At 39.4% G+C, this 15,134-nt stretch overlaps 1 protein-coding gene across 1 annotated transcript in view; it reads right to left on the reverse strand.

The window, feature by feature from the left end:
• Window positions 1-15,134, reverse strand: part of LOC134563860 (connector enhancer of kinase suppressor of ras 2-like) — a 169,935-nt gene that overhangs the window by 95,220 nt on the left and 59,581 nt on the right. The window contains exon 2 of the mRNA XM_063422240.1: window positions 12,537-12,700. Coding sequence (XP_063278310.1) covers window positions 12,537-12,700 — 164 coding nt within the window. The remainder of the gene's footprint in view (window positions 1-12,536; window positions 12,701-15,134) is intronic.

Raw genomic sequence — 15,134 nt, forward strand, 5'->3', positions numbered from 1 at the left:
CCTCACTGCCATAATGGCAGGAAGGATAAAGAAAGTGCATATACTTTTCAAGTTCATGGCACTCTCAGTCTGCTGACCATGCTCAAGGAATGCCTTAATTACATTTTTTCCCATGTATATTTTGGCTGTTTTCCTTTCCTCCCCTCCCCTGAAGAAATTTTAATTAGCATCTGAAACCTCCTTATATTTTTCACAGTTTTAGATTACTTATTCAGCAAGTCCTTGAATTTTATTCTGTTTGTAAATAATCTAAACCCCTGAACATCAACCCAGCTATTTGGCTATTTAGTGCCCATTCTCACCAAAGCTTTAAGAAAGGAAAATTTTAAAAGAAGAGAGGAGAGATCATACCTCATTTCAGCTGTAAAGTGTAATAAATTATTATCTACATAGCTGAACCACCAATAGTTCACCACCTGCAGAGCTGGTGATCCATCAGATTCAGAAACAGGAGGGATTGATCCAAACCTGAGACTTAATTCCTCTGGGAGAACACTTTTCCTGCTCTGCCTGTACACCTCAGCAGCATCCCTTGGACTGGTCCTGACTGCTCTCCCACTCTGCTTCTAATTCACGTTTTCTGCTCAGCTCTGACTTCACCAAGAGCTTAGATCTAAAATACCTGGAAGTGAATCTGCATTTACAAAAAAAAATTTACAAAAAAATTTCTTTGTTTCTAAATGCATTTAGTGCTTTCTCTTTTTCTGTTGAGCAAAACCTTGATATCCCAGCAGCAGGAAATAACAAAACCTTTTTATGAGCGTAACAACCTTCTCATGACCATAATAACCTTCTCAGAAGCCTGCTGACAAAGTGGTGGGTGCATTGCAGCATCCACTCAGCGTTTGGCCTGTGCCAAGCTGACATCTGGACACATTTAACATCTCCAATGTCAACTCCCAGGAAAATACCAGTGGGGAAATCAAGCTGTGGCAGCATTTCCTTTCTGATGGCCACAAAAGCGATACCCAGGAGGATGGAGGGGGTTGGGGTGTTTTGTGGCTTCTTTCCACGTCCCAAGGATTATTGTTTCCAATATTTTATTTCAGCATTAAGGATGGCCTGATTTGCATATGGCTTCAATTACAAAACATATGCAAGCCAGACAGCCAGGGTGGCTTGACCTCTTCCATATGTGTAGGAAAACAAGCTCTGAGCAATCTGCTGACTGGGGATACTGTGATAAACAAGTAAGAGCAAAGGATGACAGGAGATATTTCCTCCAAAATCGTATTGGACCGTGATCTGTTAACTTTCAAGGATGATTAGCAATTCCTGCCTGCATGAGGCGTTAGCAACCTGCTGTTGTTGTTCTCAGCGTGCACCATGCTACTTTTGACATGTTCTGCCTCAGAAATACCTAAATCACACCCAAATTCTTCTTTGCATTCCCAGTTACCAAATCCAGGAAACTCCACTGGCAAGGATAAAGCATCTCGAGCATCTGCTGTACATTTCAGTTCTCTCTACTCACCTTTCTCTGTAGTATCTAAGGGAGCTCTACAATTGTAATGCACTGTTTAATAACCACAAACTTTTGTTATTCATTATTAAAACCTTGTGATCAATTAAATTTTACTATTTGTTTCATAACAGCTTTGTGTAAGAACCAACCATCCAATCCTAGAAAGCCTCATTTTCTCAATTTTAAAAGTATCTCTTAAAATGAATTATAAGGCAGAAATGTAAGATTACAGAGAAAAAGAGATTCAGTACATAACATAAAATTAGAATTTGAATCAATGGTGAATTATTCCAAGTTAGGGAATAAATGATAAGCTGGTCTTATTGATTATATCAACACAGACCACACTTGGGCCAGACATTTAACTTAGATCCCTGCAGAAGTTGTAGAACCTACACCAGTTCTGGAGAAATGTTCCACATATTCAGAAGAATTCAGAGCAGCATATAGAAATTAAATTAGTGACAAGATTCGTTTGAATGGGCATTAATGAGAGTACGAAAAAAGTTCATTTATCTATTTGGATTGTGAATTTGCTGAAGGCTGCTCAAGCAACTCAGTCAACAACAGTGACATGAATATGCATGTGCATGCTCGGATATTTGCATGCAGATGAATTTATCCCTGACAATAACTGATCACAGATAATTACTCAGGAATTCAGGCAGCTCATAGACACTGATAATGTAGCACAATGGTATGAAAAATATCTCACTGGGAAATATGAAAGAAATCGCTCCTTGCAAATTAGAAAAGAGATTTTTTGTAGGGAAAATGTCCTTTTTTTGAACTTTCACTGAGCTACTGCCTGTATTTCCTTGGCACAGAGATTCTCCATGGTATAGTGCTTACTATCATGCATTCATGGGACAGATTTCAAATCAGATTGATTTGGAAAGGGAAAAAGGGAGTTGTTGTTTTTTGCAAGGGAAAGAAGATTTTGTAAATGAAACACATAATGAATAAAGGCAACATAGTCCCTTCCAGTGGAAAAAGAAAGTCTTAGAAAAAAAATTAAAAGCGAATTTTAAATGTTCATAATACTGTTTATACCTAAATATTTGAAATACCGGATAAGAAATTGTGCAATAATTTTTCATTAAGAAACTAAGAATTACCAGTGTATTTCATGTAGATCGTTAGAAGAAACCAATTTATTTGATGCTTAAGACTTTCAGCACCTGAATAAACCAAGAAAATATCTGCATATTGCCGAGTTCTCAGGTTATCTTAAAGAAATTTAAATTTTATGTTAGTATAATAACACCTTTTCCATTTAAAGGGGAGAAGTTTATCTCTTCCTGCACTAGTGTGTATTATTCTTCCTCTTTGTTCTAAAAATAGACTCCTCTCTCCTCTATAATCTAATATTCCTCTCCTATTTAACATAATTACCTAGGACTGAATCAATATTCCATTAGCTGGATACAGTCAATGGGCTGTCCCTCAGTGCCTGGAGCATTCCAAGGATTCAGGCACAGATCTTCATCCACGCTGCTTTAGCATCCTCTGGAAGGAGTAACAAACATTTCAGGGAGCAGTGCGACTGAAAAGGATTCTGTTTCTATGATCTGCATCCTCCTCCTTCCTGCATCCCTTTCCCCATGTGGCTCCCAGGACACCTGCACAGCTCTGGGGCCAGGGACACCCCCTCTTGACTGTCCCTGGCCGAGGGCTGGTGCCTCTCCCCAAGGATGGGGAGGATTTCCTCCCAGTGAAGCCTTAAGTTTGAGCTTTCATATATTTCAGATTCTGTGCTGCCCAGGGGTGCAGTTCTGAGCCTCACATTCAGTGTCAGTCAGCTCTCTTCACACAGCAGGCAGACAAAACAAATCCTTTTCCTGCTGCAGACCAAGGACAACTTTCAGGCCCAAAAGCACCAACAAGGGTGGGCTGAAGAGAGGAACAGGAAGGGTGGGACCTCACAACCTGAAGCTGTAATTGAACAACTAAACCCCAATATGCAAATGACCAAAACTTATAAAACTGTAAGACCTCAAGACCATTTGTCCATTTTGTGACCATTTGGGGTCCAGTTGGGTGTAGCCCTGGTCAGACTCTTGTCCTGCCCAAGGTGGATCCTAGAGGCCTTTCAATAAACACCTACTCTATTCTCCAGCTCTGTTCAGTCTCTGTTCCAGGCCGGCCTTCCCAAGGCATCATCAGGATTTCACTCTGGGACCTTCTCAGCATTGGCAGAAATCCTCGTGGACTCCCAGTTCCATTGAGTTTGGCTGGGATCAGACAAAACTCTCAAAACTTAGAGGTGCTGTGGGGATGGACTGGGCAGCACAGGCACAGGAAACCTCACCCGCCTTGAGAATTACTCCCATGGATGGTTCTCCCACCCAAATAAATATGGGAAATCACACAGCTTTGGTATAGACCAAACTTTTCATAAAGCTTCCAAGTCAAGATTATCAACCTAAGCTGGCTGATGGATTAAATTATGTATTCAAAGGTTTAATGCAGTAGTATACAATTAAGTGTTGCTATGATGCAATAGACCCAAATCCTCTGCTGACGGAAAGCACAAAACCCTTGGTGCTCCAAGCCATGATTTTAGAAAACCAGCATTTTCCTTTCATATGCCTCACTTGAAGTCTTATTTCTGTGTTTGCAATAAAAGATCAGAGTGAAAGAGCTACCACTGGGCACCCCAGAATGTAGAATTTAAAATTATTCATCTTAACTCCTGCATGAAAAATGGGTGTTCTAAAGGCATTTTTTATGAAACCAAAGCAAACTTTGAGACATCTGGATTTTTATGCTTTACTCAGAAAATTTTTGGTAAGATTTGCACGTATTTGATTAAAAGAAATGTAGAAATATAGTAACACATTTTATCATGAGTAAGAGATGACACAGGATAAAGATATTACAAGCATCCTTCTTTCTAATTCCTTTAGTGTAGAAACAAAATGATGGAAAAGAAAATGTGAATGCTCTGCTGCACAATTTGTTCTTGTGTCACTGCAAGGCTGTTCCTTACACTTCACATTGAGATTCTAGAAAAGCAATAATTCATATAAATTAATTGGATATGTCAATTCTAATAGTTCCACAAAGGCTGGTGAGCATCCTTAGGAGACCACAGGGGATCTCCATGTTGCTGTAGACAAATCAAGTCTCCAAATCTTGAGTAGTCTGAGGTTGGGAGAGTTACACAGAGCAATTTAGGTTAAGATTAAGGTTAAAACATTAAAGTTGGCATTCCTGCTTTCTGCTCTCCACAGGTATTGGCAGACTGGATTATTGTGCAGGAAAGGATGCCTGTGAAACCCAGAGAAATTGAAGTGAAAGAAGCAACAAACAGTCCCTTAACACTGCACCATGCCATGCTGGGGCAGCTGGTGTCAACAGAAACATCACGAAATGGAAGATGATGCTGCTACAAAGGTGTTTCTTTTACTCCTGTACAGAGAAAATGTCCATTCCTTTATCCCCAGCAGTGACTGGGATCACTACCTCAGCCTTGGAGAAACCAGACACCCAGAAAGGCTGAAATTACAAACACAGTCCCTGACTTCCAGCTGCTAACCTCAAGAGAAATCAAAATTTTGCCAGAAATGAGTGCTCCATTAATGTCCCCTAAACCAGGGATAGAAGAATATACAGAAATTATAATATAATACTATTATTTTATCCCAACACTAGTTGAAGTGCATTTCAGCCTTAATGCCTTGCCCTACAATGTTGGACACATGTGGTTTTTAACCCCAGCTCATTACCTACCTATATATTTGCATAAATTTCTGCTCCTGCATTGGCCTAATAAGTAGCAATACAATTTAATTGCAATTATTAGGGGCGGTCTGTTTTCTGCCAGTGAGTGACAGGAACTCACAGCATGAAAAGGAATGAAATGTTCAGGATCAGAATACCACTGAGCTTACCCAGACAGAGAACCAACATGAAATACAGAAATAGATTATTATAAACGGATTCTTTTATAAATTTCTAAATGGAAATAAGTACATTTATTTCTCACAAGCATGCAGGAGCTCCTGTAGGAGCCTATTCACCAGCCAAGCCCGCCATGGATATAGGATCCTCATTCTCTTTGGTACTTAAACAGATGCATTTTCAGAAGAAAATTACAAGCTTTGGAGCAGGTTTAACACTTTGAATAGAACATGTTTCTCCCTATTTCATGAAAAAGAATTATTGTGTGACAAGAGGAAATCTCTCAACTATGTCATAATACAGGAAAAACAGAAGTCTCTTTCCTCTCATTTGCCTGTTAACACTGTCTTGCTCCAGAGGCAAATGATGTGCATAAATTCAAGGAATTAGCAGCAGTCAACATAGCAAATTTGAATTTTTCCTGGTTTTTTTTAACATAAACAAAACCATAAGTAGGAAGGATACAGAAATAGCATGAAGTAATTTATCTGAAGCTTGATAACCTAATAACATTGTTTGTGGGCAAGAATTAGATATGGTCTCCTGGATTTCAGCTGCCCTGCTGAAATTCCCCTTTGGACTGTGTGCAGGAACTGAAATTTGAATAAAATGCAGCCAATTTCCTTTCTCATATTTCCACTTTATGCACCTTGTATTATGGCAAGGGATGGAATTCTCACTGGAACACCTGGATAGGACCATTTCCAATCTGTGTCTTGCTACAGGATGTACACACATCCCATAAACAGAGGGATCTTCATCAGAGGTTGTGTGGCCACGGCTGCTCTACAGGAATGATAAATTCAGAGACGATAAAGTTCTCTAGAGAGTCCAAGCCTAAGTTTCTAAAGCATTTAACACACAAACACAAATCCAAAAGTAATTTTTGTCCTATAACAGCCCTGTGCTTGGGTGCCTCTGAAACTTTTGCTTGGGGCACTAATATATCATCGCTGCTGGTGCTGCTGCAGTACCCAAAATATTCCCACTGTTTGGTACTGTGGAGCAACTGGTGTGGAATCAGTGGGCCTTGAGGAGAGCACTGAGAAGACATCAAGAAAAATTCCGCTTTACTTTGTTCTTTGCTTAGATCAACTCCCAGAGCTGCCTTTAGTGTGGTGATTTTAGAAAGGATTTCATTTTGGTGGTTACTTGACACAAATAATGTGTAATTACATGCAAACTTCTCCAGCACACCTTAGAAAACCATGCTATTTTTACCTCTCCCCAGTAAGATAAAAGAGTCCTGCACACACCTGTAAAATGCCAGGACTTTAGGCTACTCTGAATTGTTTGTACCAACTTAATTATCTTCCTTCAATGTCCTCATCCTAAAAAAAATCTGGAAATGCTAAAATTGTCAACAGACTTTTAAAAGAAAACAAAAGAAAAAAACAATCTCAAACTCAGACAATCCTTAAAATCAGTTATTTTTCCAAGTTGCATGATTTGAAAGGCTAGGAAAGAATGAAACTGCTAATTAGACTAATCAAAAAATGATACACATGTTCTAGTATGTGCAATAATTAACCCACTCAATTCAATAGTATTAACTCAGTGTTTTGGCACAGCATAATAAATAGCACTGGATTGCCAAAAGCTGAACTTCTTTTCCAGTTGAAATTAATAAAGCTCTCTGGATGCACACATGTTTGTGGAGACAAAAGTAATGTATGTGCCAGGTTCCTTATTCAACTGAAGAGATGGAATACCTCTTCATCTCTCACCAAGAGGGATGGCATTCCATTCCAAAGAAAGGAGATTTATTTCCATCTACTCAAGCTTCAATACAAAGATTTTAGTCTAGAATAATTACCTTTGAATAACCCCTGAAATATGGGTGGAAAAGAAGTATTTGACACATAGAATGACTTGTTAAAAGTGAAACTTGTTTACAAATCAGGTAAAGTAAGAAAAAATGCTTCCTAATATACTTGCAAAATTGACAAATCAAAAAGTATATTAGCAGAATGAAAAATTAAAAGGATCTTGAGAGATCATTGTGGCCATTAAAGTATTATTAATTGAAGAAAAACTTGAATAGTTTCAATTCAGAAGAACAATGTTATCAATAGATGTAGAGGCAGCTATGAAAGACTTCACCTTCACCATGGTGCGCTTCAAAGTAAATCACTGCAAACTGCTTTCCACCTGACCAACTAATTCCTCTGCTCTTGCTTCTTAGGGAGATGCCTGATAAAGAAATATGTTAGAAAAATTGTAGAGGAGAAAAAAAGAATTTGTTAGGTAGCTGTGTTAGGTAGCTGTAAATAACTATTTAAACAACAACAAAAACAACAAACTAAACATAAGAATAAATTAAATTCCTGCAGTTGTTGTAAACGTGTTGACCACGGGTGACTTTATTGTGCCTTCTGGTGGAAAACCCACCCTACTTGGATTGTGGATTTGCAGAAACTGCACACAAAGTTTCTAATCTCTATTTCTCCTTGAAATTTCTCCACAGCACAAGGTCGTATTTCACAAGTTGAATGCCTGTGAATTAACAGTACTTTTAATTACTTGAGATACAATCTCTATTGGAACATTCTTTTCATTTCCCATTCATTTTTCATCCTTTCATTATCAGTCTTTCTCCCCACTAGACTGTTTATATTTTAATTCGTGCAGGCTTTAACAATATACTGACTCCAATACTGTCCTAATTAAATTAAATTTACTGGCAGATTTGAACAGCAACCCATGTTGACCTCAAAAATATTCCCTTTTCTTGCTTCCAGTATACTTTCTATCAAAAAGTTCTTTTCCCCAGACTCTGCTACTTCTGCGGATCCAGTCTCTCTGCAACAAGTCCTCCAATAGAGATCCCAATTAATATTTCAACTTTAATAAAGTTACAGTCCAATCCCAGTGGCTCACAATTTTTAGTCCCTAAATGTTATTTAGGTCACTTCAAATAAATAATTGCAGAGCAGTTTCTGACCACCCTAGCAAGAAAGGACTTTGATGTTCCAGACTGGATTTTTTGCCCACAGCCATCATTCCCAATTTTCTTCATAATTAAAGCACAACTCAAAAATTTCTTTCCAGAATGGTCGAAGAACTGAAGCTGAAAGTAAAGCTCACCTGTGACTTCACATTTCATAGCACATGAATTCACCCCTCAGCAAGCCCAACTGCCTGTACTTTCTTTCCTACAGAGAAAGTTCCTCTCACCTTTTGCACTCTGACTTTACCCTTTCATAAAGGAGATTATTTTAACATTTGAAATTATTTAACTTTCAGGTAAAATACATATACTCCCATATTGCATGAGAGTATTGAATACTCTTATTTTTCCCTTTTCACATTTCTTATATTTTTTTTCTTTCCCACTGCAAGTTAACTTCCAGTGTGGAATCTTTTCTAGCCAAGATTCTCATATGAATTTCTTATCTGAATTCAGCTTGCTTTCAAAAGAAAAGTGGATGTAAAGCCCATGTCAAAAGCTGATGCACAACATCAAACCTCTCCCTGCCTTTAATAATTTGTATTTGGCATCTGACTAATAGGTGGTTTAGGAATGGGAATAAAAACCAAGTCTTTTCTCCTTTAGTTTTAGTTTCTACTTGCACTTAGAACCTTCTTTACAGGTCAGCATTTGGTTCTGGGGGGCTCTGCAGTATCCCTTGTATCCCTGGAACAGCAGCCAAGGCACCATTCTTGGTGTAACCCCAGCAAAACCTCACCAAAACCCCACTACCCATGTGTCCTAGTTACAATGTAAGGTGTGCCCAGAGTGTGTATTCTATCACATCTTCAGGAGCTGTTGGAACCAGGTGGGGCAGTGTTTCCCTTGCCCCCTCCCTCTGGACTATCTGCTGTTAATGGGCCATCAAGGCCTCATCCAGTGACTCACAGGTAACTCCCTCTGGGAGCCATCTCTGTTTAATGGGCACTCAAGGACCCACTGCAGGACCCATAGAATGGTGTCAGCCCACTGTGAGAGGCTGTGAGCATTCCCACCTGGATATCATCTGGGACTGGGGACAGCACAGGAGAATCTTGGGTTCCCAGAGGACAAGAGCTACCAGACCTTTCTACAGGATCACTGCTTCAACAAGACCGCTCCATCTGGACTGCTACCACCACCCTAACTAACAGGGTGTCAGGTTGTACTCTGATTCTGTCAGAGTTTTTTTGTGCTATTGTTTTTATTTTATTTTACTTTTTTTTCCTCTTGCCTATTAAATTGTATTTCTGATTTGGAGTCTCTCCCTGGTTTTGCTTTCAAACCAGCACACCATCCTGCAAAAGCCAGTGGCCCTTAGACCCTTAGGAAAGACACATTCCAGTGTGTCCCAAGGGCTGTAGCTCAGACAGTCAAATTTCCCCTGGTTTCCTGGAGCAGCAGAGCTGTTCTGCAGGTAAACACCTGCCCAGTGTGAATTCCTGATCATCCTGAGCTTTCCTGGGAGAGGAGCTGCTGCTGTTCCCAGCGTTGCACAATCCACTCTGCTGGGATGGACTGAGGGATCCTGCTGATGCTGCCTGGGAGAAATGGGTCATGGAACTTGGGCACTGCCCATTGCCAAACAGAAATCAATCCAGGAATCCATGCATGGAAAAAACCCAATGCTCATTGACATGGCCAGGCAGGGCATGGATGTGGACAGGGACAGGAGCAGAGCTACCCCAGATCCAGATCCATCATGGGTGCTTGGGACTGGGAATACACCAGGATGGACAGAGAGAGGGACACAACAAACTGCTGATGGTACCTCCCCTCCACAGGTGGGATTTTAAGACCAGACTGTTGGAATTGGTGCTTCCCTGCTATTTTTTCCATAACAAGTGTTGAAAATAAAATTCACATATTTATGTTTATGAATCTACAAACAGAGCTTGTGCTCTGCACCCTGTCCATACTTCCAACATGCACAGAGTGCATTGAAGTATTGATTCCTGACTGCCTGGGGCTTTGTTTTACCTGACCATAAACTGTATTAAATTTGTTTGTAATGCAATTCAGGGAATCAGGGGCTAAATTATGTGTTCCTTAATACATTCTAATTACAGTAATTTCCTGTATGTTAACTCCTGTTTAGTGGCATAAAAAAAAATAAAGATACTCTATAGTCCCTCTGAAAACTACATTTAAAATATTTCCTTGGGTTTTTTTAGACTAGCTGTTCTAAAAATCCGTATCAGTGAGCAATTCCAAGTCACAATTTTTTTCTGGTCTCTTGGCCAGCAGTCAGATGTTAGTGCAACAATCTATTAATTTTTCAACAGTTAGCACAGAAGAAGAATACAATTGTGATATTTTAGAGGTGTATTTCAGCTCATAAAGGCAGCATCAGCTCTCCTCTCATTCAATTATTGCCATTATTTAAAATAATCAAAGAGAGATTATTTAATAAGGCTTTTTTATTACATAGATCCAAATCCTAACAAATAAGTACAGATTTAAGATAGATATACTGAGTCTGTTAAAACTTTTCAGTGATCCTGCAAGAACGGAAGGAGATGATGTACAGAGAGCCAAGGAGAAATGTCAGAAGCAGGAGAATACCCCCAGGAGCAGAGCTGCAGGCAGCAGACTCACTCAGTGGAAAGCACACGGAACAGGCAGGGAGAGAAACATTTAGAAACAGGAAAAAAAAAAAAAAAAGAAAAAGGCATTTTAGAGTCAGAGTGAGAAAGGAAGGGAAAGGTCTGAAAGGCAGGAGGCAAAATAAATGATACAAGGAGCTGGAAAATCCCCATCCTGCTTCAAAAGGAAAAGTAAGGTCATGAGACAGCACAGGGAGAGCTGCACTATTGACCAGCAGCAAGAGGTACATTTTCTGTGCTTAAAAAAGAAAAAAACCCAAAACCTCACAATACAAGAGTCAGCAGGGTCCTCCTCAGGGACCCACTTGACTGAAGGGAGATGTTCTTCCAGAGGAAACTTCTGGGGGCTGCTGTTCCCGAGGAGCAGCTGGGCACAGTGGGCTGGGTGACACAACGCGACACCGGGGGCTGTGCTGGCTCCTTTGGTATGGGACACGGGGTTTCCAGGGAAAAACTCCAGACTCTGGGTCTGGATGTTTCCAAAAGGCCCTGGTTGCTGGGTTCTGCAGCACACACCTGCTCCTAAAGCATTTCCCTCCTCTGACAAAGTTGTTTCATTTGGAGGGGCAGGTCTCAAGGCACTCTGAGGGTATTTTGTCATTCGACGTACAGGAAAGAAGAAGATGAATAATAAAAGGTACTGAAAAATGTTTTTTTTTTCCCCAGATCTAGTGCATTTTACCTCAATTGTTTTCTATCTTACTTCTAAGTGCCATTTTCCCTCTTGGAAACAATTCCTCTTCATCAAATTCCCACAGGATAACCCAGTTATTCAAAAGCAGAAGAAGTAAAGATAAAGAAGTAAAATATTATGATTGTCATGTGTAATTTACCTATGCAATTTTGCTATTTTGTGTTTTAGTATTTTCAATATTCTTTTACCTGTCCACCTACATGAAGAGAACTTACTTTGTCTTTAGAATTAAGTTAATACATCACACTTTATTAGCTGGTAGGAATAAAATAGCAGAGGAAAATAGAGGGGGTTTATATCAAAAACTTTGTTAAGAGGTTAACTGAATTAATGACCTAGTAATTATTAATGTGAACAAATAATGTTGTTGAAAATGCTTGCAGATTGCTAAAAAAAAGCCAGACCCAAATTTTAGTTGATGCACTTGTTTATAGTTTAGATAAAGTCAATTTTCCCACTCCAGTCTCATCTTAAAGCTCATTTTAAACAATCTTCCAGTCTAATTAGCATTACCTTCTGGCTGTGTAGTACCATCCTTTTGAATGCTGGCATGGTTAAACCACTCAGGTCTACTTGGTTCAGTGCAGTGTGGCAAATGTCAGTGAAATACGAGGGCATATGGCACATAATTACGGAACCATATGGATGCCAGGAGTGATAGTCGACAGCATTTGAATGCAGGACCAAGAAAGTCAGAGGAAAAGCAATCAAAGACCATCACACATAATCATTAAATGGATAAATATAGTTTCTGTGCAGCTGAGAGAAGGCAGGACATGTCTGTCCTTTATTGAAGCAAAGCCACCGTGGCTGTTTGAGCATGTGGCCGCAGAGGAATCTCTACATTATTTTCAGTTTGATTTGTAAATTTGTAAAGGCGGCTGATCAAGGTGAGTGATGCGAGGAATCACTTACCAATGCACAGAGCAGATCAACTGCTTCCAGGATCAGCTCCTGGTGGCCAATGCGAGTCACTCCCAGCTCCTCCAGCTCCTGGTGAGTGATGTGCAGCAGCTGCTCCCCATTGATCTTCTCTCTCTCAAAGTTTTTGATGTATTGTTGGAGGCAGTCATCGAGGCCTGGTTAGAAAAGCCAACAGCACAGATTCAGAGAGCAGAGAAAAACCCAATGAAACACTTCTGTAGCTCACAAACACAGAAATTTCTTGGGAAGGCAAGCGCACTTCCTTGTTTGGAGCTTTTTGGAAACTGTGCAACGAAAATTGTAATTTAACTCACATAATACAGCACATGCTGCTAAAGAGAGAAGTTTATATTACTGATGCTATTTTCAACATTCTTAAACATTTTAATAGTAATTCTAAACTTTCACACAGACAAGGGAAGGACAAAGCAGCACAGACAGTGACATTATAAAAAAACCCTTTCTCTTGTGATGTCACAAGGACCTAAATATAAGTTTATCTTATGATTAGGAACAAATTCTTCCTGTAACTCTTCCTGGACTCTTCAAGGTCATAGAGTTTGGCTGTCCCTGATCAGAAAGGGTTTTTCAGGCTCAGTAACCACCCACACTGACTCTGCTACACCCACTGCCAATTCTCACCCCAGCTTATCCAGATTTCTGAATCCAAACACAAAAATGCTTTTGTTACAACACCTCCAACTAAGAATACAATTTTACCCATGCACAAGGACTTGTTCCATTTCATCCTGAAGCTCGATAGGATGAGAATAACAAATAGTTTTGTTTCTCAGATCAGAGAAGAAACTGACTAACAATGCTGAAAGATTTTTTTCTTCCTCCAAATTTGTTTCTTAACCACACATGCCTTGAACTTCCAGCCAGAACAATGAGTTGAACAGGGATCTACTATTGAAAGCTACATGAGGTCTCTCAGAGGCCCATCAAAGGCTGTCAGATTCAACAGAAACCTGGTGTGCATGTGATTTTTCTGGATACCTACAAAATGCACCTTCAATAACTTCATCTACCATGTAAAGTAAAACACTGATTCTCAGTTATTTGCCCTGCAGTGATGCAAGTAAATCCAAGATCCATAAAATTACATAGATCCAGAAACCACTGAAATATCCCACTTGGGCATTTATGACAGAGCTTTGAATCATAATTTCTGCACACAGCCATTGTCAAATTGACATCAAGTCTGCGGAGCATCTGAGAAAAAGAGTTCTGACACCTGGTATGGGTGTGCTGGGTGTCACCACTTTACACCCCAATTAACACAGTTCAATTGGGACAAAAGGGTTGTGATGACAGGAGAATGGAATGAAACAAACCAATGTGTTTGTCCTCAGTCCGTAAATACAGGGGGATACATTGCAGTTTCATTTAATTAACTCTTCTTTCAACATGATCCAGTTATTTACTCTGTAAACTGATAGTCCTAAGTTGTGTTATAGATAAAGCTCATTTACCAAGTAAAGTGCACAGCTTTATAGTCACTTACACCTATGTCCCACACAAAGCTAGTACAGTGATAAAAATGTCATATTTTATGGTGTAATTCAAAATTATGAGGTAGTTTAGGGGATTTTTAAAGCTCAAATCAGCAATCTGGAACTAATACCTAATTTTTTCTCTATTCTAGAATGGCCTGCAAATAGGAAACAACTTCTCTGCATCTGTTCATTATTTTTAATGATCTCATGAATTATTTTACATAAGTTAAGTTCAGTTCCATTGGAGGAGAACTGCAAATTCTCTGTTTATTATTTAACATTTTAAACTCCAAGCTGTTGCACGTTTCTGTTCCTACTTGCTCAAGAACAATTCTTCAAGCCATTTTAGAGCAAAAATTCCAAACCCCACACCTCCCAGATTTCCTTTCAGTGGACATTGCCCCAAAACTCAGAAAAAGTCACAAAACTGCTACTAGATATTAAATTATTTTCAACAAAAGCAAATTCATTTAAAAAATTTAGAATCAGTGGCCACGACAAGCATTTGTAACATTAAGAGAGATTTAGGAAAACCCGAACAAATGTGCCACGCTGTGAGAAGTGTGCAGTCAGATGTATTAAACCTGCCTTTGTGCCAGGGAGAATGTATGACAGCAGAGCAAAAAATCAAATTTGTATTATTTGTGCTGCTCTGTAATAGCTCCCCAGGGCACCTTTACAAGGCATTTACTTACTGGTGCAAACAGTGTGGCAGTTGACAAGAGAATATAGAAATATATCATTAAAGGGCCAGGCTGTCTCACAGAATGACAGCACTTAATAAATACACACAAAAAAGGAAAGATTTGCCCATGGCTCTCTGTTTTTCTGTCTCTCTGGGAGCCAGCTACTGAAATGTGAAACATTCCAAAGCAGCAATTCAGCATCAGGAACATCTTCTTTATTGTCAGGGCTTCAATTGTTTTCACATGAAAATATCCAAGATGAAATTAGAAAGGGTACAGAACGAGCTCAGGTTGACACACCCAAACCAAATAAAATATTTATTTCCTCAAGCCATTCAGGTCTCATTAGTTCTCTTTATTCATTTTCCCCCAACATCATTTCTGTTTACAGCTAAGTATGAAAG

Source organism: Prinia subflava, chromosome Z, assembly GCF_021018805.1.
Source record: "Prinia subflava isolate CZ2003 ecotype Zambia chromosome Z, Cam_Psub_1.2, whole genome shotgun sequence".
NCBI classification, from domain to species: domain Eukaryota; kingdom Metazoa; phylum Chordata; class Aves; order Passeriformes; family Cisticolidae; genus Prinia; species Prinia subflava.